Below are 26,934 nucleotides of genomic sequence, written 5' to 3'. Positions count from 1 at the left end.
TCAACAACACAGTACGTAGTCCGCCAAATAGCAGACATTACTTTCAGTTGGCGTAAAATGCTTAAGATATAATTGGAATTAAAATATTTTTTTTATTTCACATTATTCCGTTTCTACAGAAGTTTTATATAGCTGGAACACACAGTCAAAAAACCAAATTAAACCGAGTATTGCAGATATTGTAGAACTGCAAAATAATTGTAATGCATGAAATGCAGTTGTAATGACATGAAATTCAAGTTCTGGCCATTACCTATGTTGAAACTTACAAACAGAATGAAGGAGTTGTTGAAATATTTGCACCTGTCCATTATATTTTACAGTTTACACTCACAAATGTCTCCATTATCAACAAAACGAAAATTATGCTGAAATATTTTATTCCCATTTTCAGTTTTCCTGATCAAATTAAAACTGCGACTATAAGATATACCAGGATATGGTAATATATTTACCTAAACAATTATATTCAGAAAGTATGAAAGTGTGTAATGAAAACACTTTCTTAAACTATGCTACATTTAGAGTTCAGTCTCTAATCAATGAGTATTGAAAATATAACATGTAGTATTAACATCAAAGGAAAATGTAACACTTGAAGATTTAGATCATATCCAAAGACAAATCCTATGTATTTTCTTAGTATTTGATTTAACTGGTGTATTACAAAGAAATTAGGGACCAGAATAAGCTTTCGATGAATATATTTCCAATAACATTTGATGCAATCAAGAAATTTTGATATGTGATATATCTAATAATAATAAGAAGTAAAATTTAATTTGATTACCGATAATTTTTTCGATTCTCGTAAATAAGTTTACATAGTGTGCAGTCAGTGTTTCCTGTAGACCAGTGAAGGCAGGACATACTCTTGCAAGCTGAACCTTCTGTGTCTGGTTTGAGATAAATACTTGAACATAATATTGACAATATTCTATGAATGGCAATACTTTGACTAAGAATGTTGTGTTCAAGCACAAAGGATTAATGTAGCAATTTTTAGTTGCAGCCATAAGGTGTGAACCCAGAAGAATTTTTAATTAAATAGAAGTGTTATCATTTGTCAGTGGCGTTTTCATTCATCAGTTTCCGGTTCTATGACTAAATTTCTTTTAAGTCTCTGTTACATTACAGCAAAAACTATTGAATAAACAACATAAAGTGTATTTTTACCAGATAATATGTCCATCAGTTTTAGAATGTAATTTTCATTGGCTAGGAAGTACTGTTTCAACAGGGAATTTCATCTTAAAAATCACAATTTTATTGATGTCATTTCAGAAACGACTTACTCAAAAGTACATAAAAATATAGATGTGAAGCTGACTTTTGAGAATGAGTACATTCCCAGGGACAGAAATCAGTTTTTTCCAAATACATCTTCCTCTCTCCTTGAGATACAGCCAACCTAAGCTTCAGGAACACGTTTTTTAGCTATAGCTTTTTTATTATGCCACTTACCTTCAATTATGTTTGTGGTCTAAATGAATATAAACAGAAATTCTCTACTGTGCAAAAAGAACCTCACAAATCACAAATGAGTCATAGATGAGGATTCTACTACAGCTACAGCATATTGGCTAAGAATTATTTATATTAAAAAGTAATTCACCAGATGATAAAGGCTACTGGTCAATACCTATCATTTATACATTGGTACCAAGAGTAAGTAGTAGTTACGCTGCAGTTCCATTCTCTGATAATTCGTCTTTTAAAGTCAGTTATTTGCACTAGATTTCAACACAGTTTTTGTGCTACAGTTTGATTCATATAGGAATACTTCATAAATTAAATGAAAGTAATTTGTTTCGTTTCTACCTCATGAGATGAATATCACCTGGAACTGCAAGTAAACTGTAGGATAAGCAAAGGTTTTGCTTAAGCAACAAATTTTTAAGTGCATACATAATTATTGCAGATTTTCATGCACTATTTGGCGACCAGTGGTGGTGAGACTTCTTGTTTGAAAGTGAAGAATTTTTTGAAAGCCATAACTCTTTGATTATGGTGTCATAGAAAGTGTTCTTAAACAGAGAACTCTAACGAAGCAAACTTCTTTATTGATGCATATTTTTCACAAAAATACAACCACACGTAAGATAATGTAAAATCGTCCTCAATAATTGTCCTTTTTAGTCTTCTTCAGTTATGTAGGGAGAGGCCGGAAAGCAACCCATAAGCCATCCTTGTTGGCAGTCAGGACAGACTTGGGGTCCATTTCGATAGACGTGGGGGTAAGTGGCGTGCAGCATATTTCCAAACTGAGAACTATGGCTGCCACACCCATCTTCACTTGCGAGAGCGCGAATCGCTGACCTGCAAAAGTTTCAATGTACGTCATAGAGATACAATGTCCAGTTACAAAAAACATACAACGAACATCTTACTACATATTATGCAATATGAAATTTAATCAATACCAATTATACTGCTGAAGACTTTTGTGTGACTAAAAGATTAGGTGGTAGAACATCTCGTTCGCAATTAAAATTATGCGATATAATTTGGACTACCACACGAAGTCACATATCTTGAAAACTGCCAGCGAATAATCATGTACTGCTCTGTAGAATTTGTTAACATACACAGTGGTATGGCAAAATACCATTTGAACATTTATAGAACTTATCCACTTCATACTATAATACGCAAGTTGGAACTTAAATAGTGGCAACTATTTACTGACAACTGATACAAAAGAGTTACAAGTTTGCACCTGTTACTACCCTTCAAAGTAGTCACCAGCGTTGTGTAGAACCCGTTGCCAGCGATGTGGAAGGCTTAGTACACCGTTAGAAGAGCCTGTTCTGTTGGTGGTGCAAATGGAGCGGCCTACTGCCAATCAAATCTCTGGAACTGTTCTGAAGCGAATGCCACGAAGTGGTTCGTTCATCTTCGGAATCAAATGAGTCCGAGGAGTATGGTGGATCCAGTCCCATCGACCTAACAGCATACAGCGCAATCTGTGGCTGCGCTGTTCGGTCGATGGGACTGGGATGTACTGTACCATCCACCATACACCCCGGACTTAAGTCCTTGTGACTTTGATTTGATTCCGAAAATGAAGAAACCACTTTGTAACATTCGCTTCAGAACTGTTCCAGAGATTCGACAGGCAATAGATCGCTCCATTCGCACCATCAACAGAACAGTCTCTGCTAAAGCTATGCCTTCCACATCGCTGGAAATGGGGTCTACACAAAGCTGGTGACTACTTTGAAGGACAGTAACAGTTGAAAACATGTAACTCTTTTGTATCGCTTGTGAATAAATATTTGTAGTTGCAACTGTTTAAGCTCCAACCCTCGTAGTTATTTAGTATAATTACTTTCGAACTGCTGAAAGTCTACTGACAATGTGACCATCAGAAAGCTTTCTTTCTAATCCCATACAGTCGAGAACCGGTATGGCAATAAGGCAAAATCGAGTGAGCGTTGAGACAATCACTCCACCGACGCTCCAGATTGAAGCTACACCTTTGATAAAACACCGTGCGCTGCTGCGTGAACAAGTCCATAACTGCCTGCCGCACATCCTTACCAGACAGGAATAGTCGACCCTTCAAGGCCTTATTTAAGACACCAAAGGTGCGAAAATCTCATGAGGAGAGATCAGGACTACAGAGCACGTGCTCAGGTGTCACCCGCTTGTTCGTAATGGTTGAGGCTGGCCTCCCAGGTCGATCGGCGTCTTATGTCGAATCGCGATCAGCACTCCACAATTCCATTACGGTGGTTTTCGACCGATATGTTGCCCTATAGACATTGTTCAATTTTTCAAGCACGTTGGTCCTGCCTCGAAGCATATAGTAATAATGTCGTCACAGTTTGCGTTTCCGCATTTACCGCACGCACGTCAGAAAACATGAGTACCAACTAATCCTTTACCTACATGTCAGTGCTTATATACCCGCATCGGAGTCGCTCTACGTTGCAAATACGATGAAGCAACGCGCTCTGACGACCTCACCCGTGAAGTTCAGCAAAAGACAGAGAAAGCCTTTACAATTCTGCACAGATAGCGCCATTCGACAACCTGATCTGTCGTTGCAATTCTTGCCACATCAGACAGAAAAATAATTTACATTGGGATACCACTTTCTTTAGATTCACACACTACAAAGGGATGTGCGCCATTCTGAGGGTATCATTCCTAGTAGGCTTTCAACGAAAAGGAAAATTTGAGCGATAAACCTCACCTCTTCAATTTGAAAAGCGTCAAAGCTTTTCATGTTTATAATTAAAGGAGATAATTGCTTTTAAAATCAGTCATTGCTTTATTGCAATATATCAAGCGTGATGGAGGTGAATTATCGTGTCATTAAGCTTCGGTAAAGGGCTATGATTCTTCTCTTTGCAGACTTGGTACACTTCGTGCATGAAAGGAATTCTTCTGATGCGTTCCTAGCTGGGAAGCCCGGCGACCAGGTGGACACAGGTAGTGCACCCATGGGCGAGCGGCGGTCGAGCGCCTATGTCGGCACGCTTCACACAGGGCAGGCCCTCAGAGGATTAGCGACACGAGCGGTTCTAGGCGTTCCAGTCTGGAACCGCGCGGCCGCTACGGTCGCAGGTTCGAAACCTGCCTCGGGCATGGATGTGTGTGATGTCCTTAGGTTAGTTAGGTTTAAGTAGTTCTAAGTTCTAGGGGACTGATGACCACAGATGTTAAGTCCCATAGTGCTCAGAGCCATTTGAACCATTTTGATTAATGACAGGCGAAGACGCTGCATACATCAACACGCTGCCAAGGGAAGCAGTGGACATTCGCATGTGTGCCCGAAGCAGCGGAAACTACAAACTTAGAGCGAAAAACCGTTTTGTCACGATTCTAGGTAACGCGGACAGAGCGGCGAGTTGAATAGCAACAGCACTACTTGGGTGTCCAAGAACCTCAAGTGGTCCGGGGAATTTTGGCCGTTTCCAGCAAGCAGAACACCTGGGAACGTAGCGGCAATACTCAAAGGAAGAAGTCTTGATTTATTTGTGTACTCTGTCTCACACAGAATATCGCTCTCTTTTCCTCGCGGAAAGCGACGGCAAGGAGGGAGGAAATTTTGAAAGGGACTTCATCATTGGCAAGAATCTATTGTTCGCTTTGAAAAATAGTACGTGCTACGTAATTTGCGGAAGGGCGGTGACAAGACGCTGGAGGGGAGCGGCTCTCTCTCTCCAGGTGCGAGGAGCGCACCAGTATTGGACATTCGGAATATTGCTTCTGAGGAGGCAGAAGTTCACTCTTGACTGCTTCCGATAAGTCGCAAGGATTCTCTTATCGCTTGTCATGAGACAATGCGCTTTGCATTCGTCGCAAACATCGTAGAGAGCAAAGTCTGTTAGATCCAAGTAGGCGTGCTTCACTCACTGTGTGCGTTATCAAGAGCTTAACTCAGGATCACATTTTGATTTACTACATTTCCGATTAGCGTAGTACTGTTACAACAGTTTTGAGCTTTGTTTAATGCAGTTTCACGTAGGTTTGCACTTGCAGATGGACGCTTACCGTCGTCCAGTAATGATAACTTCCAGTAGCAGGTTTCGGTCACTATTTTTAGAGTAGCGCATGCTAAACACTATCAACTACGTCGGCGGCAGATTCTTGATGCAGCCGCACGCAATCAGCCAACTCCACCGCCACGCTGACCATGCTATGATCATGGTAATACAGAAAGCGTCCGCTTTCCTAGCTGCACATTCTGCGCTTTCTTCAATTTCCTTGCAATATGTTAGATGCTCATAACGACGCAAGGCACAGTATTCACCGTTTGCCCACAAAGACAGTCCTATGTTCAGCTGCTTTTTTCTTTTTATTCCTTCCTCATTTATTACATCAGGTCAGCCCGTCTCGTGTAATTTATTTACATTTTAAATTAAAATGAAATCATACAATGCTCATGTTAAGAGACAAATACCAGGGCAGGCATCTTATGTAATTCACTTGTTGTGAGCTCTTTGTGCCAATTCAATTCTATTTGTTGTTTTTTATATACTTTCTACAGTATCTGGCGACCCAATTTTTTTATTTTTGTTTATCATTATTTGAATAATTTGTGAGTGAATGTTTAATGAGTTTGATAATATTTCAATAATTATTGCATATGCAGCTTAATGCAGTTTCACTGAATAAACCACTTACATGTTGAAGAGCACCCCTTGCATTTCATTTATAAAATCTAAATAAAATTAACACCTCTTCCTGCCTCCCATACGAGGTTATCTTACAAATTTTAAGTTGATGGGCTTCCTAGTTACCTACTCATTTCATTCTACACAGCAGTGCCTCCTAGTAGTTCACAGCGTTTCGTTAACGTGAACTACCCACATAGCAAGACAATTTCCTCTGATCTAGGGAAATAATGACTCTTTCCCTGAGTAAGCAGCTTTTCTTCGGAAGATCCCACTGTTTTCCAGGGAGGCATTAACGCATCTCTGCCGGGATTCGGGGAAATGTGCCTGCCCCACGTTGAATCCGCCTCGCTGGTTGACTCAGAGGGCTGGTGAGCCGACCAGTCTGTATGTAATTTTTAGGAGGTTTTCCACATCCAACTATTGAATACTTGGCTGGTATTCACGTTCGGCCAAAGACACGCCCTACTGAAACATTTGGAAGAACGTTCTCACACTTCAAGACCAGACAGATGGCGTTCACAGATTCCGCCAGTGGGGAGGGGGGGGGGGATGGTGACATAGCAAAATGCTTCCAGAAAACTGTCACTAACAGTGAGTCAACTCATACAGCACGAGTACGGACAGAGAAGGGATGAAATATTGATTCACATAAATTTTAGGTTGATAAACGTCACCTGCTGGCTACCTGGAAGTGATGTGTTCTTGTTCATCATTTGAAGCCTGCAGTCTGAAAGACGCGATTTCGCATATCAGAGTGTGACAGGTTCTCTCATGTTTGTCATCACGAATGGGAAACAGCAGTCGAGAAGTAAGTAAGACAGGGACCGAGTCTATCCCCCGTGTTATCCAGTCTCTATATTTAGGAAGCTATGATGGGAACGAAAGAGAAATTCGAAAATTGAATTAAAATTCAGGGAGAATAAAGAAAATGTCATAAATGTGTTTGCGAAGGTATAAGACCTGAAAGGTCTTGAAAAACGGTTATAAAATGAATGTCAACAAAAGTAAAGGAAGTGTGGTGAAATGTATTCGAATTAAACCACACGACGCTGAAGGAATTAGATTACGAGAAGAGACACTAAAAGTAGCAACAAGATAAGTGAAGATGCCCAAAGTAGAGATAATATTTGGTAACCTTCAATATCAGTTTAACTGTTGAGAAGTCTTTTATGAACGTATTTGTCTGTATTGGAGCACTGCACTGTGCGGTAACCTACAGCAATAAATAAATACATTTACAGTTATATTATGTTCTGGCCGTCAAATATTAACACAATTTAAATCGCTGAAACCGCTTTTCCTGAAAAAATTAAAAGTTCACTATACAGGATGGGTCACATGTCAGTTGTCGCTAGCAATCGTTAAACTTTGTGTTGCCTAGTGTAGTTAACGTGTGCATAGTACCCATAAGTCAGTTGACACAAGACGTTTGAGGGTATGTTGTTTGTTGTTTACTGAGAAACAATAAATAGAAAGTTAACTACAGAAGATAGTGGATTTGCTTTGCGAACTCGAGAAAACGTGACTATTGTTACAGTGATGTTTGTGATTTGTTTATGGGACGTTTTCGAACATCCAACCACCATCTCGACAAGGTATTCGCAAATTAAATTTAAAATTTGAAGGGACTGTGTTGGTAACTTAGCTTCCTCATTCACGTAGGCCAAAGTGTGTCACTACAGAAGGGAATAACATTAAGATTGCCTTCGCAATGTTTTGGCAGTCTCCGGCTACATATTAAAGATAGGCAATCAAGGAATATGGAATAGCAGGAGTAAGCGTACGAAGCATTTAGAAGAAGCTGAAGGTGAGACTACATAGACCCATTTCATTGCAAGAGCCAAATGAAGATTGATGTGGACAGGGATATGGAATTCTGCAAGATGTACACAATCCAGCAAGAAGCCTGTCCCGAGTCTTACAAAAGCATTGTTTGGAGGGACAATGTCACTTTTAAGATGAATGACATAACTGGGTCTATCGGGATTTTTAGAAGGAGAAGCTTTGCCATTTTCGTGCCATTTGTGTTTATTTTTCTCGTGTTATCTGTTTTATGCTTTCCTTCTTGGTTGCACCTTTACGGAAATATGTTCCATGAAAATTTATTTGTTGAATAATAAAATGTAATGAGCAGAAATCTATTGTATTGTGTCCTTTCACTTTAATCACAATATTACATTTTAATAGCTCATGTCATTGAATAAGCAGTGACATATCGAATAAGAAATAACTGGCTTGGCCACGACATGTTCAGTCGCTATTGTGGCCATCTCATTGAGATAATAATTACTTACGTACTCTGCATAGAATCTGCTTGTTTTATATTGACGAAGTGAACAGAAACTGGGGCACATGTTATTTTAAATTTCACAATCATTAGGTTCTAATTAACCAAGCCTATTAATTCAAAACTTCCTACTCAAAGCACTAATTTACAGCGTGAGAGAAAGGTACTTTGCCGTAAGAAATCTTTAATTAACATTTTCAATGTAGACTTGTCTCTCACTGATGTGCCTCGCGTTTGATGTGATCTGAAACGACACTTCATTAATGAATCAGTCCGACTTTGGATATTATTTAGTGAAAAAGATTTTTTGTATTTATTTTCTCAGATAGTATATAACAGGCGTTGCATGCTGCATGCGGGCCGCAGCCTCCAGTGGCGTTTGGGTCACCTCCTGCTGCCTGCCTTCTGGAAAATTGTCACGTGTGTGTTACACACCTTCGAAGCAATGATACGATGTTGGCTGCTGACACCACAGGTGTTAAGCCTTGCTACAGCAGGAACAAGATGGAGCACACCTTGACTATGTTGTATTTTGAGATACTTTGTAAATAAAATTTTGATTACTGGACTGGCAGAAGAGGTACTACTTAATAACTTCCACGATAACCAGATACGTGACCCATGGATTTTTCAGTCTGTGGCATCTAAGAAAAGAGGCTTACTCCGTTAAGAATTGTGATGTTGAGCATTAGAAAGAACGAAACCAATCAGAAATTTAAAATCTGTAGCGACGTAAGATCTGCGAGAAAGTCATTGCATTAGTGTTCAGAAGATGTAATATTTGTTTAAACGACATGGAAACCGCACTGAGCATCTTTTGTACGTCCATTGAACTCTACATATGCTGCTGTGTTGATAATAAATTCATATTTTAACTTGTTTAGTATTACTGCACCATATGCATCTTTAACAACTAAATTAATGGTCCACCCAGTGTAACAAACGACGTAGAAGCAACTGACATTTGAAGTTCCAGAAGTTAATCATCTGTCACAGGATGCGGGCAGTGACACTTGATAACAACGTGTGCAAGCGTTTGCGTAATCATGGTCCAGCAGCAGAGGTCTGTGGGAATATGGATGCTTAGCGTAGTTGGTGTTCACGTGCTTAAGGTGGCTGCCCAAAAAGGACTGATTTCCACCTATTCCGGTACTCTATATCTACATCTACATAATTACTCTGACATTATCGGTCAAATGTGTGGCAGAGAGAATATAGAACCTTTTTTAGACTATATTCCACTCTCAAATAACATGTGGGAAAAATGGTGACGATCAAGGAATCAAAGCAGCTGGCCATAGTAAAATCTTACAAATGGCTACCTAACACAGTCAGTTCGTGGATGTAGCATGAGACGGTTGCACTCAATGAGTGAACGAAGGAAAGAAGAAAGGAAGATTAGGGTTTAAGGTACCGTCGACTTAAACGCCTTTAAGACACGGAGCACAAACTCGTATTGTTTCGAGGATGGGAAAGGAAATCGGGCGTGCCCTATCAAAGGAACCATCTCGGTATTTGCTTGGAGCTATTTATAGAAATCACAGGAAACCCAAATCGGTGTTATTACACGCGAATTTGATCCGTTGTATTCCAGAATACGAGTCGAGTGTGCTGACCACTGCACCACCTTGCTCAGCTGAATGAACTCGGGTAGAGTGCGTACATGAGCAACATTATTATGTTTTGTTCAGAGTGGTGAGAAGTTAAAGGTACTAACTGCAGGGTGGGAAGTACCTGTAGAAAAACAGGTGCACGACGGAGATGAAGCTGCATCTGTGGATATCAATCGAAGCTAAAACTGAATCGACTGGAGGTGCTGGCACTCAAACACTATATCTTCGAAGGAGCCGCCTTCAAATAAGCTTCCGACTCCAAATCATAGGTCACTGTTAATGATGTGTAGTGCCGGAGACCAAAAGACTAACTATTGCAACATAGGGAAGTTGTGCGATCTTTTGCCAGAAGAGATTTCACATTCCGGATCAGTTCCAACCGTCGGAAAGTCCGTCATTACGGTATTCCTGCGCCTCGGAGAGGAAGATGCGACTGTCTAAAACTTGAAGAATTTTTAGCGGTTACCGTGATTTTGAGTAAATTGTCAACTTCTCTCAAAACTACTGAGGATAAAATCCATCTCCAGAGTTCACTTTCTCTGTTTCTTAGGAATTTTTATAATTTCTCTTTTATTTTTACATTTTTCTTAATGAGTTAAACCACAAATTAAAATTAAAGGGAGTCAAAATAAAATTCAAAGCAGAAAAATGAACGCACCGGTGGGCTGCTCATTATCAAAGGGTCCTAAATCCATAATTATATTACTATTATTATTAATTATTATTTGTTTATTTCTTTATTTGAGGCGTACGTTGGGCAAAAATGTAGAAATGCTGTTGTAGAAATAGAGAGAAATTGGAGACTAACTCCACGTAAAAAGCCATTTTTTAATATATTTTGCTTTCCACTATCTCCTGAAGTTTTTTAAACATGAACGGAACATGAACTGAAAGTCACAATTAAAATCAAAGTGAAAGCTTAAAAGGCATTTGAGTAAAACACCTGTAGCGATTATTGAAATTTGTAACGTCTAATGAGAAACAGTTGACAAACAACGAGAGATCACAAATATTCATTTTATCTGCCGGGTCCTCCAGAAGACAGGAACACAGATGTACACAAAAGAGCGCCCAACTGCCAACAACTCATGCAGCACTGTGTTAAAGTTAGCGTCCACAGAAGGCGCCACTTGGCAAGGACTATAGACAAAAATAACTCCCAAGTGATCATCAATCTGCCTAACGCTGATATAAACATACACTCTGCTCCACTCAGCAGTCAGCACCCACGCAGTATCGACAGTACTTCAAGACAGCATCAGAAACGTGTCTACAGTCACCCCAAAGAAGAGCCAAGTGGATATTCTACAAGTGATTGTAGTTATCGTTCATTGGACTCAGGACTTTACCATAGTTGAAGACTGATGCGTGCACATGAACATTAAACTATCTCCAGACTAAAGTACTGTAAATTGTTACCGATCCATATTGCCAACATTTTTGTCATTGCTATTGCCTAACTACATCTGGATCTGTGACGAGACTATACGGTTGCTGCATGCAAGCAAGCTACGTACTTTCGGTGCTTGTGGATTCTTTCCCTGTCCCATATTTATGTCTAACGTGAAGAGTATTGGGTGAATATATTAATATCACTATAACCATACGATAAGTAGCATATATCAAGGCAAATGACGACACACTGAACTTAACTTTCCATTAAAATTGCAACACCACGAACTTGACGTGCTACAGACGCGAAATTTAACCGACAGAAAGAAGATGCTGTGATATGAAAATGATTAGCTTTTCAGAGCATTCACACAAGATTGGCCCCGGTGGCGACGCCTACAACGTGCTGACATGAGGAAAGTTTCCAACCGATTTCTCATACACAAACACCAGTTGACCGGCGTTGCCTGGTGAAACGTTGTTGTGATGTCTCGTGTAAGGAGGTGAAATGCGTACCATCACGTTTCCGACTTTGATGAAAGTAGGATTGTAGCTTATCGCGATTGCGTTTTATCGTATCGCGACATTGCTGCTCGCGTTGGTCGAGATCCAATGACTGTTAGCAGAATTTGGAATCGGTGGGTTCATGAGGGTAATACGGAACGACGTGCTGGGTCCCAACAGCCTCGTATCACTAGCAGTCGAGATGACAGCCATCTTATCCGCATGGCTGTAACGGATCGTGCAGCCACGTCTCGATCCCTGAGCCAACAGATGAGGAAGTTTGCAAGACAACAACCTACTGCACGAACAGTTCGACGACGTTTGCAGCAGCATGGACTATCAGCTCGGAGACAATGGCTGCGGTTACCCTTGACGCTGCATCACAGACAGGAGTGCCTGCGATGGTGTACTCAACGACGAACCTGGGTGCACCAATTGTAAAACGTCATTTTTTCGAATGAATCCAGGTTCTTTTTAAAGCATAATGAATGTCGCATCTGTTTTTGGCGACATCGCGGTGAACGCACATTGGAAGCGTGTATTCGTCATCGCCATACTGGCCTATCACCCGGCGTGATGGTATGGGGTGCCATTGGTTACACGTCTCGGTCACATCTTGTTCGCAGTGACTGCACTTTGAACATTGGCCGTTACATTTCAGATGTGTTACCACCCGTGGCTCTACCATTCATTCGATCCCTGGGAAACCCTACATTTCAGAAGGATAATGCACGACCGCATGTTGCAAGTCCTGTACGGGCATTTCTGAATACAGAAAATGTTCGACTGCTGCCCTGGCCAGCACATTCTCCAGATCTCTCACCAATTGAAAACGTCTGGTCAATAGTGGCCGAGCAACTGGCTCGTCACAATACGCCAGTCGCTACTCTTGATGAACTGTGGTATCGTGTTGAAGCTGCATAGGCAGCTCTACCTGTACACGCCATCCAAGCTCTGTATGACTCAATGCCCAGGCGTATCAAGGCAGTTATTACGACCAGAGGTGGTTGTTCTGGGTACTGAATTCTCATGACGTATGCACCCAAATAGCGTGAAAATGTAATCACATGTCAGCTCTAGTATAATATTTGTCCAATGAATACCCGTTTATCATCTGCATCTTGGTGTGGCAATTTTAATGGCCAGTAGTGTACCTTTTAAAAACACAGTTCTTACTCTAGAAACTCACCCAAACAGGAGCGTGGCCCCATTCCGAAAGGTGTGAACGCTATCGTGGAGAGTCGGTCCCTGTTGTCTGGTGAGAAACGTTCAGGATCGAAGACGTCAGGCTCTGGGAAGTAGCGAGGGTCGCGGTGCAATCCCAAGATGGAGACTACCACAGTGGTGCCGGGCTGCAACGTCACGGAGCGGCCGGTAGGAGTCGTCAAGGGGTAGGCCGCCGTGCAAGTCTTCTTCAGGTCGAATCCAGGAGGGATCAGCCGCAGCGTCTCTGGACATGGCAGGCGCAGGTTTGAATGTCACGCCACAATCAAACATCGCGGCCTGACTTTACAGGAGATATTTGAGAGTGGACATAAAGGCTGTGTCTGACAGACAGCGGGAAGAAACTGTGTCTGAGGGAACTTAGTAAAGTTTTGGATAATTCTGAGCAACACTGCCAACATAGAGAACCATCTGCGAGATCAATGTGTAGAAACATGGGACAAGTTGCAACGGATCAGTTTCGTAGACCTGAGGTGCGCGCAAAACAGTGCCTGAACACTTCTACATAGAAAACTGTAGCACAATGTGTAGTGCAGTGAATTCGGCTGTGGCATCTGGATATGTACATCTTGCTTAGGCGATGCTCCACAGCATGTACAATATTTAGAAAATGCGTAATACTGTGCTGTCTGCAATAATATCATCTTATTTTGCTCCTGGTTTGGGTATTGAAACATCATCAACGGCATCTGAGATGATTTTGCTGCCTTTATGATGGTTCAGAACCGAAACTGGTAGAAAAATAAAATAACATTATCACAGACAGCACAGCGTTATGTATTTTCAAAAACCGTCTAGATCTGTCTTAAAGGAAGCAAAACTTGGTAGACGACGAAGCTGTTTTTTTTTTCATTTGCTGTTGTACCACTCCCTCATCCCACGTTGCGATGTGATTCTTTAAAACATCTTTGTAAATTCAAAAACACTAATAGATGTTCTTTAATATAAGAACATTAATTTCTGTGGAAATGAATCTTGAAGGGTAAATATTTGTCAGATACAATAATTTTAATACTTCGTTTTAGATGAACATAACATATATTCGTATTTTCTCCTCGTGTATTTCACAAATAATATCCATAAAATGTGATTTTTGTAGCTTTTTGTGTAAAATATGTACATATAGACGACAAATATATAATAAGAAACAAAACATTGTTGAATCTTGGTTTCTGTTTGTAATTAGAAATGAAAAGTATGTGTACAGAAACAGAGAAGAAACTTATAAATTGTAAAAAGGACGATTTTTTTACTTAGGTGTTAATATTGACAAGGCTCATTGTAAAGTAAGCCTCCATTCTGAACTGAAAACCACTGTAATGTAAAGAACAAGTGATTCGTCAGAAGATAAAAAATTAAAATAAAATAAAACAAAAGGGTAAAACTGTTGTCACGACGTCAGCAAAAAATCTACTGTAGTACAGTCACTCCCCTCGTATATCAATGCTGCTCGAACTTAAACTTACCAGTTAAACAAAAACACTGGTCTAGGAACTTATCGAGACATGGGAAGCTCTTTCTCAACGTGAAGATTAAACGCTGGTAAGGGAGATATTTGGTCGACACAGGGAGCCAAAATTCTCGGATATTAGAAGTGATGAAATAAAACACAATGAAACTATAACCGAATGCCTGTAATAGCGGTAAAAACAAAATGAGCCACTGGAAAGCTCAGCAAATTGAAACGCAAATATTATTAACATTTCAAATATAAGGAGTAATATATAGTCACAGTTGCCTTGTAATTCTTAACTGAACAGTCCACATTGGGAATAGATCGGTTACATAAAGCGAATGCACTTTAAGACTGGAAACAACAAATTTTCTATGATGCACATCGACAGGTTCATGGATCATACACAAAATTTTTGAAAGAATAACAACGTTAAAGTTTATAGGTAAATTAGCTGATTACTCTTTTAAGAGGATAGAGATAGCATTGTCGACGACGGTGAAGAACCGAATAGTGGAGAAGAAGATCTTATGAAGTTTATAAAACATAAAGGGTCAGAAATCGGGGTGAGGCTAAGTGATGCCTAGCTAAATAGTTTAACAACCTTGTTGTGGCATTATGTAGATGTATTTAGTGGTGTTTCGGGATACTGAAAATTTTTTCCATGTGTTAATTTTATATAAAACACTGCGAGAAAAAAGTGCAATAGCCACAAAAGTTTCCATTTTATTGATAAGTGATGTGACAGGCAGTTCATCATTGTAGTAGTGCACGTTAGAAAATTCAGACCAAATGAAAGATACATGTTACGGTAAAGACTGCTCAAACAGTCGCATCAATACAAAGTACACCCCTCATCTGGCGACAATGCAAGAGTGTATTCTGGCATGCAAACGATGGTAAGGGTCCGAATGGCACCCTGCGATAGATTTTCGCAAGCACCTTGAACCTTTTGTTGCAACTGGCCAGTCGTTCTTGAAGGCTCTGGAGGACGAGTGAGTTTCCCCTTCTCCACGTCAACATATGTGTTCAATTGACGAGAGAGCTGATGATCTTGTTAATAGGGAGGTAGTTGTACACAGTGCAGGGCATACTGCGCCGGAGTAGCCGTACGTGGACGCGCATTTTCCGGATGAAAAATTGCATCATCTTTCTGTCGAAGAAATGGCAGCAGCATGAGGATAATACCGTGTGCAATGTAATGGAAACTGGTTACTTTACCTTGTAGAAACGCCATATGTGACCATGGGGTTCGGTTGTGTGTCGTGTGCAAATACACTCCCAAATAGGTCGTTCCTACATGTGTACGGCTATCACTAGCGTACAAACAGATCCTCTCTCATCACTGAAGAGAAAAGAGTGCCATTCCATTCTCCGTCGACTATTTCACAACATCAGAGTGGCGGTGCTTGACAGTGTCATAGTGTAAGTGTTAGCCTGGTCAGAGGTACATGTGATCTTCGCCCGGCTGCAAGCAGACAGTTTCCAATGGTCCTCAATGACACATCAGATATAATATGTGCCGAGATTTCTTCACTGGATGATATTCGGTCTGCCACTGCTGCTCTCAGAATGCATCGATCTTGACATGCGTCTGTACTACACGGATGTCCAGAACCTGGTCTATGGGTGTGGGAATGTTCCACAGATCACTGCAGAAAGCAGTGACACACCACCGATACATTGTACCCAATTGTGCACCAACCTGTCGACACGTCCGTCCAACTTCTCTCAGGCCTGTAATGTGACTCCATTCAAATGTCTGAATTTTTTCAGTAGCAGTACGTACTCATTGATGGGGCATGATTGTACCCTAAACTGAGTATCAGAAGCACTGTTACCACTAAATTCAGCACAGTAAGTGCTTGCAGAGTAAAAACAGAGAGCGCAAAGACAGGGCTCCAGAAAGTCACCTGATCGCCGATGACTGTGACAAGTGAGTTACTAACACCATAACCTCTCAGTAAGCATACATTATATTTTGGTGCCATTGAACTGGTTCCTCCGGCAGTGTAATGTTCAAACTGCAGAAAGCCTGCTGTTGGACAAGGCTTTCGAAAAAGGGAAAGAACTGGGATCATTGAAAGAAGTAAAAGTGAGATAATACTTCTTCAGTAATTGTTGCAAAATGTGATATCAGTATCAAATTAGTCATATATACAGACATATGAATACACACGTGTGTTTAATGATGAATATAGATGAGTTACTACGTGAGTTTACGTGTAGTACATTGATATCAAGCCTATAACAATTGCTTTTCGTTAGCTACCTGGTTCCTTAATCAAGTAAATACATATTTTCTCTATTATGATACATGTGGTCAATACAGCGTGTTTCCCTTTGGCTTAAGTGTGTCAGTATCAGAATTTGTGAATGCCTTATTCTGTATATTTGGACAGGAATTGAAATCAAAGCTAACTATTTATTTAGCTCACATAAATTATGTAATGAGTATTGAGAGGAGCATTATTCTTTCAGCAGAAAGATTTGTAATAAGTTAAGGAGTGGAAGAGTGGTTTCAAAACTAGAGAAATGTAAATTTATCTTAAATGAGTTACAATTTTTAGAACTGCACTTCACCAAGACTAGTGCAATTTCTGTTATTGACAAAAATAGAAGCAGTTATGAATTTGCAGAATGTTGGAAGAGAAAACAATTACAATACCTTTCATTAATTGATTTTATAGAAAACATAAGTGGATAGTGTATGAATAAACTAATTTATATTATATTTTGTAGAAATATGTTACCTGGATGTAGGATCCAAAATGTTAAGCGACTTTTGAATCCATAAAGTCAGCTTTGGTAACGGACGTTATTTAGACCTTACCTAAAATTGACCTTCCTTATCTTGCGACTCTAGCGATTATGGCTTGGGAGCTTATTAAATTTAAGGAAAAGTCATAAATGATGAAAGTAGATATCAATCTATTCCTTTTGCTAGTATCTGTTAAAGAATGGAAGGGTATATTTGGTAATAGAGAGTGTTCTTTTCTGTACACCAAGCCTTCATTATGTTTAAAAGCTATTTAATACGACATGAAAGTATAGTTTATTCTGATCACAACTCATTGAGTTATTTGCAAGGACGCAGATTGGATCTCCGACACTTAATCATTGGATGCAGTCGCAATTGCCAATGGAGGAGACTGAAATACAGATAAAATTCTTGATAAAATCGTAGCTTATACTCATAAAAGTTATGGTCGTTATGGCATGTAAAAGTGTTTATATAAATTTAAATAAAAATTTATAAGTTTATATATGACAAAGAGGTAACGAAACAAATGTCGAAGGTAAAAGATAAGTAATAGGAGTGGCTACCATTATTATGCAAAATATAATTCCCGAAAAACACCGCTAACCTAGATATCACTGACATTTATGGTCCACTTTAAAGTTCGAAACGAGGATACAACTTTATATTTCACGTAGTGGATTTATTCATAAAGAAAGCCACAAATTAAACTTATATCAAAAATAGAAAAATTATTTTCTTCACATGGGAAGCTATTGTATCAAAATAGTGGGTCACTTCCATGTCAAAAATGTAGAACCCATTGATTGAAACAGAACATGAAAAAACGCATTTAAATTTCACCATCCACCTAGTAATACGGCAGAAAAATAGATGACAAAACTAGATGGATGTGTAGAATATATTGTAGTCAAAACACCCTACTTGGATGTATTATATTATCAATACGAGGATAATATGGATATTTTAGTTGACATCTCCATAGGAATATCGCCATAGGCAATCATTTTTGACAAAATGTCTATAAATCTTGTCATTGAGATCATTCAAAATGCACTGTGTTGACACAAGAGAGGGAATTCGTTGTCAAAGGAGTGTCAAGAAGCAGAGGGAGACTACGACAAGGAGTCCTGATGCTAGTGTAAAAGTGAGCCACTTTAAAGATGGAAACATGCTATTAGAGAAAACACAAGAGAAATCAGTGACCATAATTTACTGTCTGCTACCATTACATAAAATACCAAAATGGAAATTACTGGTTCAGACCGTCGTTGGCTGTTTCCATTCGACGTTTTATCTGATTGTGTCAGACAAGAGTCCATTCTAAAAAGAAGGAAAAATGTTATCACACTCTATGGAAACACGTTTCACTGACAAGCAACTTCTTGAGTGCGAGGTAGAAAAGGCCAATGACTTTTATGGCATTCGACGCCCCACATATTGTCGACTACGCAACCACAATACCGGCTGCTAATGACAACAGGGAGCCCACTGGAGGCAGCTAATGGTGAGCGCAGCATGAGGCTAAAGAGCTAAGTTGAACTGCTTAGTCGAAGAGTAACTCACAACAGGGATAGTAGTGGTGTTGATACAAAGCAGAGCAATGACAACAATAAACAAAGCAAATATTCCATTACATCTACATCAACAGTTGCCGAAGTTGACATTTCGTCAGAAAGGAATTTCGCAGAGTGAGAAAGAAGTGGCAGATGAAATATTGACGTACCTGCAAGATGATCCAGTAACATGTATGGTGTCGTACACGCTCGACTATGCGGACAGTTTACATGGGGAGTACAATGATGACGATGCGTGCTTAACAGGTGAAAGTGATACTGACACAGGTATCGAGCCCAATAGTTCATCAACAATGTCACGCAGGGAGCCTCAAATCCCGTCTCCAGAGAAACGTGGTAAAGGACAATTGTTGTCAAAGGAGCGGATACTAAACGTAATTACCTACGTGCAATACCATCCGTAGCATAGTGAAAGAACAATTACGAGCAGATTTCGAATAAGTTCAACCGTGTAATGAATAAGAAAAACTGCGGACATTCAGGACAGGACAAGGCGCACTTGTTACAAGAACTGGTTTTTGCGCGCATTTCGAGGATGCTCTATAAAATTTACATGATGTGCATGATAGTGACTTACTACGTTAAGTGCACCAAAATGTGCGCGACATAGACTAAAGTGAGTTTAAGGGACGTAGTGGATGGTTGCAGAAGACCCGCCAGGGTAGCCGAGAGCGCTAAGGCGCTGCTTCCTAGACTCGGGTAGGCACGCTGGCCCCGGATCGAGTCCGCCCAGCGGGTTAACGACAAGGGCCGTTATGCCAGCCAGCCTGGATGTGGTTGTTAGGCGGTTTTTCACATCTCGCTAGGTGAATACCGGGCTGGTCCCCAATTTCCGCCTCCGTTACACGACTCACAGACATTTGAAAACGCTCGCACTATTTCATGACTTACACTAGACGCAGACAGCTGGTATACACTACTTACATTCTGGGGGGGAGGGGGGGGGGGGTCCGAGGTGTTGGCAGGAATGGCATCTGGCCACCCTCTGCAATTAGCACTACAAAATCCGTCATAATAAAGCCGATCCCGCGTTGGAGCGGGACAAAGGCTGAAGAAAGAAAGTGGATGGTTGCATAACTTCAGACAGTGATACATAATTGTAAGACGTAAGACAAAGAAATTTCAAACGCGTGGTCAACTTGACAATGAACAGAAACTGAGGAATAGGCCCGAAAATTTGTCGATGACATAAACAAACTTAACCCTTCGTTCAATATGGAATGTTTTTCCAACTCCGACCGGTCGAGATCTGAAGAGGAAATGTATATGAAAGGAACATTGGAAATTAGATGTACCAAGAGAGTTGTATCAAATCAACCAACATCAATGCCTTAAAGCAGTTCTTATCACCGCGTTACACCAAAATGATTCTATTTGCATTCTTTAAGAGTGTATACCTAGCCGTACATCCTGTACACTTTGTCCCTCCCATGGAGTGCGCCATCGATCTTGGTGGTGCGAACATTTGTAATCAATGTACCGCGCCAGAAGATGAAGATGGTCAAGAGGCCGGTGAGCCTTAACTATATATACGCTAAGATGGTATCTGTTCTTTCGGACATACATAACTAAAGGTTTGTTTTGAACATATCTTGAATGTAGACGATATCCTTTTTTTTATGTGATACATACATCTCACATAAGGCTGATCTCTGCACTTCCCGGACACCCATTTTCTGTCGCCCTCCTATCAAAATGATGAGTCATTGGCATCTTAGATTTTTCCTCTCATAGTTGTTAACAAGACACTTTCAAATGAGCCCTACTAAAGACTGAACATGCGACCTCGCACTCAAGGGGTTCCTTGTGAGCCGCTCAAGCCTCAGAAAACTGGTCAAGTTTCTTGATAGAGAATTGACCGCACAGCAGAATTTGAGAATATGTTGTTTGATGTGGAGAGAAGATACATCGATAAGAGCCCTTTATTTTCTGTAGACTACTGGTCATCCTTTCAAACATTCTCTATGACCGAAAATTTTATACAAGATTAAACCGTTCATGTCAATAAAAACAAACTATTCATTACTAGAATGAGATTTTCACTCTGTAGCGGAGTGGACATCACTTCGAGAAAGCCGGCCGCGGTGGTCTCGCGGTTTTAGGCGCGCAGTCCGGAACCGTGCGACTGCTACGGTCGCAGGTTCGAATCCTGCCTCGGGCATGGATGTGTGTGATGTCCTTAGGTTAGTTAGGTTTAAGTAGTTCTAAGTTCTAGGGGACTGATAACCACAGCAGTTGAGTCCCATAGTGCTCAGAGCCATTTGAACCATTTTTGAACTTCGAGAAATTAGATTGAATCCGAACTGAAGAAGAGGTTACGGGCGGGAAATGCGTGCTACTTCTCACTGAATAGACTACTTTCATCACGGATATTGTCTAGGAATTTAAAGATTAGAATATACAAAACTATTATTCTACCAGTTATGCTGTATGGATGTGAGACTTGGTCTCTTACTGTGCAAAATGAAAAGCCCTTTAGAGTATTTGAAAACCAAATTTTGAGGAAAATTTTCGGAGCAAAAAGGGATGACATTAGCGGAGAGTGGCGAAAACCTGCATAACGAAGAGGTTCACGAACTCTATTCAAGCCCTGACATAATCAGTATTATTAAATCACGTAGGCTGCGATGGGCGGGTCACGTAGCTCGAATGAATGAGGGCAGGGCAGATCGCAGATTACTGGTAGGGCACCTAGAGGAAAAACGTCCTGTGAGGAGACCGAGACGTGTATGGGAGGTCAATATGAAGGCTGATTTGAGGAGCCTAGGTATTGAAGGTGAATGGAAGGAAATAGCCCAAGACAGGGACAGATGGCGAAAATACGTTGCTGCGGTAATGGACTCTCGAGACCTGTATGACCAGTGAGTAAGTAAGTAAGTAAGTAAGTAAGCGGATATGAAACTTCCTGGCAGATTAAAAGTGTGTGCCAGATCGAGACTCGAACTCGGGGCCTTTGCCTTTCTCTGGCAAAGCCATATCTCCGCGGTATCCTTTCTTTCAGGAGTCCTAGTTCTGCAAGGTTCGCAGAAACTTTACAGTTTGGAAGGTAGATGACGAGGTACTGGCAGAAGTAAAGCTATGAGGACGAGGCGTGAGTCGTGCTTGGGTAGCTCAGATGGTAGAGCACTTGCCCGCGAAAGGCAAAGGTCCCGAGTTCGAGTCTCGGTCCGGCACACAGTTTTAATCTGTCAGGAAGTTTCAAACTATTCATTAAAAAACATAAGTTGCTTATATCAGAGTATTCATTTTTCTCTGATATTTACATAATTTTTACATACTACATTCGGAAGACTCTGGATATGTCACCTACGTGTACTTTGTGAAGACAAAATTGATAAGCGCAGAACCAAGGTAAGGCAGATGCTGACCTGAGATGACCATGTCCAGGTAAGTGACCTCTTGGACGACCTCGTAGCCGAGCTGCCCTCCATGCTTGCTGAGTGCTTCCTGCAGTTCCTGGCGCAGTCGTTGCTGCACGTCTGGGTGGAGCGCCAACTCGTACAGCACGAACGACATGGCCGTGGAGCTGGTGTGCACGCCGTCCGTCATGAAAGTCATTACTTGTGCCGCTATGTCCAGATCCGTGAAGACTGCAATGGCATGACATCGTGAGCTAAGTGACACATTAGTTTCTCCACATGCAAGCATGAAACCGTCGGATGAAGTCACCTTCTGCTGTGATTAGTAAACTTCTTTGGTTGTATAGAGCATATCAAAATTGATGATGCAAAAAGACAAAGGCACAATATACTAGAGGCAAAATCTACTTGGTAACCATGGGTCTGTTACCGAAAAGTCTGCGAAGTAATCACGAATTTGTGGTTACCTATATTCATTGCTTGCAAACACAGCCCTAGTCAGGAAATTGGCAAGGCTTAAAAAAATTGACTGCACAGTTTGGTAAAGATAAGTTGTTATTACTGAATGTTGAAGAAAGTCCTACTTTCGCATATTAGAGTGTCAGAAGTACCAGGACACAGACTGTGCTGATTTAAAAATATACATATTTGTATACTTGAGTAATTCAAAGACATATAAACGTAATAAATTGAACATATAGGGAAAAAAGAATAAGAAATCAATATTAACATAATACACACGATAGTAAGAAATCAATATTTACACAATACGCACAGGAGTAAGAAATCAATTTTTACACAATAAACACATTTACACTAGTTGTGTCCAGTAGGCCTGTTTGGCAACACTCACTGCGTTTGCTATAAGCCAAGGCTAGTTTCAGTCCTGTACAGGAGTATGGGCAGAGATGACACTTCAGGAGATGGCTTGTAGTTTGTTCATCGCCACACGCACACAATGTGTCTTCCCCTTGTGCGACGCCCCATTTCTTTAAGTTGTCCTTCGTTCTTACAACGCCGGAAAGCAGTCTGTTCAAGGAATTCCATGTGCACCATCATTCTAGGTGACCAGGCGGCAGAGTTTCTTCAATTACGTTTCACTCTGGCGACGTGGTATTTTATAACGCGGCAAAGAGCTATTAATCAGTCTTCTAAAACGAGCACTTTCTACTATATTTGTTACCTCATTGTCCAGTGCTGTCATTTCAGCAATTAAGAGATGGTGTTTTTTAGCCTTGGGATCATTAATAACGTATGATTTACGTATTTCAGCACAGACTCGATTGATGTCGAAGGCGTACTTACATGTGTATCCTGATCCGTTATTTCTTGCCACTTGGGAAGCTTAGGCTGCAACTGAACTATATTCGTCGCTGTATTTATTTTTCAAATGATTTATCGTTCCTGATGTAGTCGCCTTCTTTTCAACGCCACCACGAGAAATGTTGGTTTCTCACAATTTACACACAACACTTTTTGGATTAGTTTTTTTTAGAAGCCTTTATCGATTATTGTCGGTTAGATCTTACACAGTTTCAATTCGGCGTGTTGCCGAATATACTGTTCCTTGCAAGTCTCATTTTTAGTACTGAACATCGGCTAGGAAGTGGGCAAATTATTCGATACTCGGCGTGTTGCCGAATATACTGTTCCTTGCAAGTCTCATTTTTACTAATGAACGTGAATCATACTAAAGTTATGACAGATCACGCAGCAAGGTATCAGTTGAGCGCATCAAACGGCTCTGCGAAGAAGGGAGGTAATTACATCTAAATAAACGAGCGAGAAACAAACACGTTGATACCAGTTTTCCAGCCACGTACAGGCCGAATACGTTTGCCTAATATTCGGTTGATCGGCTACGTAGTGGGCAAATTATTCGATACTCGGCGTGTTGCCCAATATACTGTTCCTTGTAAGTCTCATTTTTACTAATGAACATTTGGAAACGAAACTTAAGGATTTTCTTTCTACGTCTGAACGACCTGTGAAATACGAATAAAACTATTCGCCGCAAATAGCGTACCAGCTTTTCTTTGTTGCTGCCCCTGTGCATGGGCCGGCCGTGGTAGCCGAGCGGTTCTAGGCGCTACAGTCTGCAACAGCACGACAGCTACGCTCGCAGGTTCGAATCCTGCCTCGGGCATGGATGTGTGTGATGTCCTTAGGTTAGTTAGGTTTAAGTAGTTCTAAGTTCTAGGGGACTGATGACCTTCGAAGTTAAGTCCCATAGTGCTCAGAGCTATTTGAACCAGTGCATGGTGAAGGACTGACCTTTTTCACTGCAAATATCAATATATTATAATTCGTCAAAGATATTCGGTAACTTTTTTCAACTGAACAAGCAGTTACCTCAGTTACCTGGGTTCTATAAGTAATCGATGTGTTCATAACTTAAGATCCATGAAACAGTTATGTTGTCGGAATGAGAATTACTTTTCTGTAGTTAAAAACTCGGCGTAGTTCATTTTTTTTAAAGAAAGGACAACTCTTGTATGTATATCGATAACAAGATTGATTTTTCACAGAACTATTGTAAGTGGCGAGTTGCGAATCACTTCTTTTGTTGGCATGTAAAATTTGGATTCCTTTACGGGAGAATACAGGGTGTTACCAAAAAGGTACGGCCAAACTTTCAGTAAACATTCCTCATATACAAATAAAGAAAAGATGTTATGTGGACATGTGTCCGGAAACGCTTAATTTACATGTTAGAGCTCATTTTACTTTCGTCAGTATCTACTGTACTTCCTCGATTCACCGCCAGTTGGCCCAATTGAAGGAAGGTAATGTTGACGTCGGTGCTTGTGTTGACATGCGACTCATTGCTCTACAGTACTAGCATCAAGCACATCAGTACGTAGCATCAACAGGTTAGTGTTCTTCACGAACGTAGTTTTGCAGTCAGTGCAATGTTTACAAATGCGGAGTTGGCAGATGCCCATTTGATGTATGGATTAGCACGGGGCAATAGTCGTGGCGCGGTACGTTTGTATCGAGACACATTTCCAGAACGAAGGTGTCCCGACAGGAAGACGTTCTAAGCAATTGATCGGCGTCTTAGGGAGCATGGAACATTCCAGCCTATGACTCGCGACTGGGGAAGACCTAGAACGACGAGGACACCTGCAATGGACGAGGCAATTCTTCGTTCAGTTGACGATAACCCTAATATCAGCGTCAGAGAAGTTGCTGCTGTAGAAGGTAACGTTGACCACGTCACTGTGTGCAGAGTGCTACGGGAGAACCAGATGTTTCCGTACCATGTACAGCGTGTGCAGGCACTATCAATAGCTGACTGGCCTCCACGGGTACACTTCTGCGAATGGTTCATCCAACAATGTGTCAATCCTCATTTCAGTGCAAATGTTCTCTTTACGGATGAGGCTTCATTCCAAAATGATCAAATTGTAAATTTTCACAATCAACATGTGTGGTCTGACGAGAATCCGCATGCAGTTGTACAATCACGTCATCAACACAGATTTTCTGTGAACGTTTGGGCAGACATTGTTGGTGATGTCTTGATTGCGCCCCATGTTCTTCCACCTACGCTCAATGGAGCACGTTACCATGATTTCATACGGGATACTCTACCTGTGCTGCTAGAACATGTGCCTTTACAAGTACGACACAACATGTGGTTCATGCACGATGGAGCTCCTGCACATTTCAGTCGAAGTGTTCGTACGCTTCTCAACAACAGATTCGGTGACCGACGGATTGGTAGAGGCGGACCAATTCCATGGCCTCCACGCTCTCCTGACCTCAACCCTCTTGACATTCATTTATGGGGGCACTTGAAGGCTCTTGTCCACGCAATCCCGGTACCAAATGTAGAGACTCTTCGTGCTCGTATTGTGGACGGCTGTGATACAATACGCCATTCTCCAGGGCTGCATCAGCGCAACAGGGATTCCATGCGACAGAAGGTGGTTGCATGTATCCTCGCTAACGGAGGACATTTTGAATATTTCCTGTAACAAAGTGTTTGAAGTCACGCCGGTACGTTCTGTTGCTGTGTGTTTCCATTCCATGATTAATGTGATTTGAAGAGAAGTAATAAAATGAACTCTAACATGGAAAGTAAGCGTTTCCGGACACATGTCCACATAACATATTTTCTTTCTTTGTGTGTGAGGAATGTTTCCTGGCCGGCCGCGGTGGTCTCGCGGTTCTAGGCGCGCAGTCCGGAACCGTGCGGCTGCTACGGTTGCAGGTTCGAATCCTGCCTTGGGCATGGATGTGTGTGATGTCCTTAGGTTAGTTAGGTTTAAGTCGTTCTAAGTTCTAGGGGACTAATGACCACAGCAGTTGAGTCCCATAGTGCTCAGAGCCATTTGAACCGTTTTTTGAATGTTTCCTGGAAGTTTGGCCGTACCTTTTTGTAACACCCTGTATACTTAGGAATTACAATTACTGATAACATAAAATGGAACTATCACATAGATAGCATTGTGTGTAAAGCACACTAAAAAGTTCAATGAGTAAATGCAAATTAAAGAAACTGCCTACATAACGCTTGTACGTCCTCTTCCGTATTTTTGGTGTGCGTTGTGGGATCCGCATCGGGCAGGATCGACACAGGACATCGAAAAAGTTCAAAGACAGGCAGCTCGTTTTGTACAGGGGA

General features: G+C 41.0%; 1 protein-coding gene across 1 annotated transcript in view; it reads right to left on the bottom strand.

Moving 5' to 3' along the window:
• Window positions 1-2,041: 2,041 nt before the first annotated feature.
• Window positions 2,042-26,934, bottom strand: part of LOC126281383 (cytochrome P450 6j1-like) — an 81,342-nt gene continuing 56,449 nt past the window's right edge. The window contains exons 7-9 of the mRNA XM_049980308.1: window positions 22,311-22,532; window positions 13,117-13,377; window positions 2,042-2,319 (exon numbers count right to left, since the gene is read on the bottom strand). Of these exons, the coding sequence (XP_049836265.1) occupies window positions 2,150-2,319; window positions 13,117-13,377; window positions 22,311-22,532 (653 nt within the window). The 3' untranslated portion in view covers window positions 2,042-2,149. The remainder of the gene's footprint in view (window positions 2,320-13,116; window positions 13,378-22,310; window positions 22,533-26,934) is intronic.

This window comes from Schistocerca gregaria, chromosome 7 (assembly GCF_023897955.1).
Source record: "Schistocerca gregaria isolate iqSchGreg1 chromosome 7, iqSchGreg1.2, whole genome shotgun sequence".
In the NCBI taxonomy this organism is placed as follows: Eukaryota; Metazoa; Arthropoda; class Insecta; order Orthoptera; family Acrididae; genus Schistocerca; species Schistocerca gregaria.
This window is presented reverse-complemented; position numbering and strand designations above follow the sequence as displayed.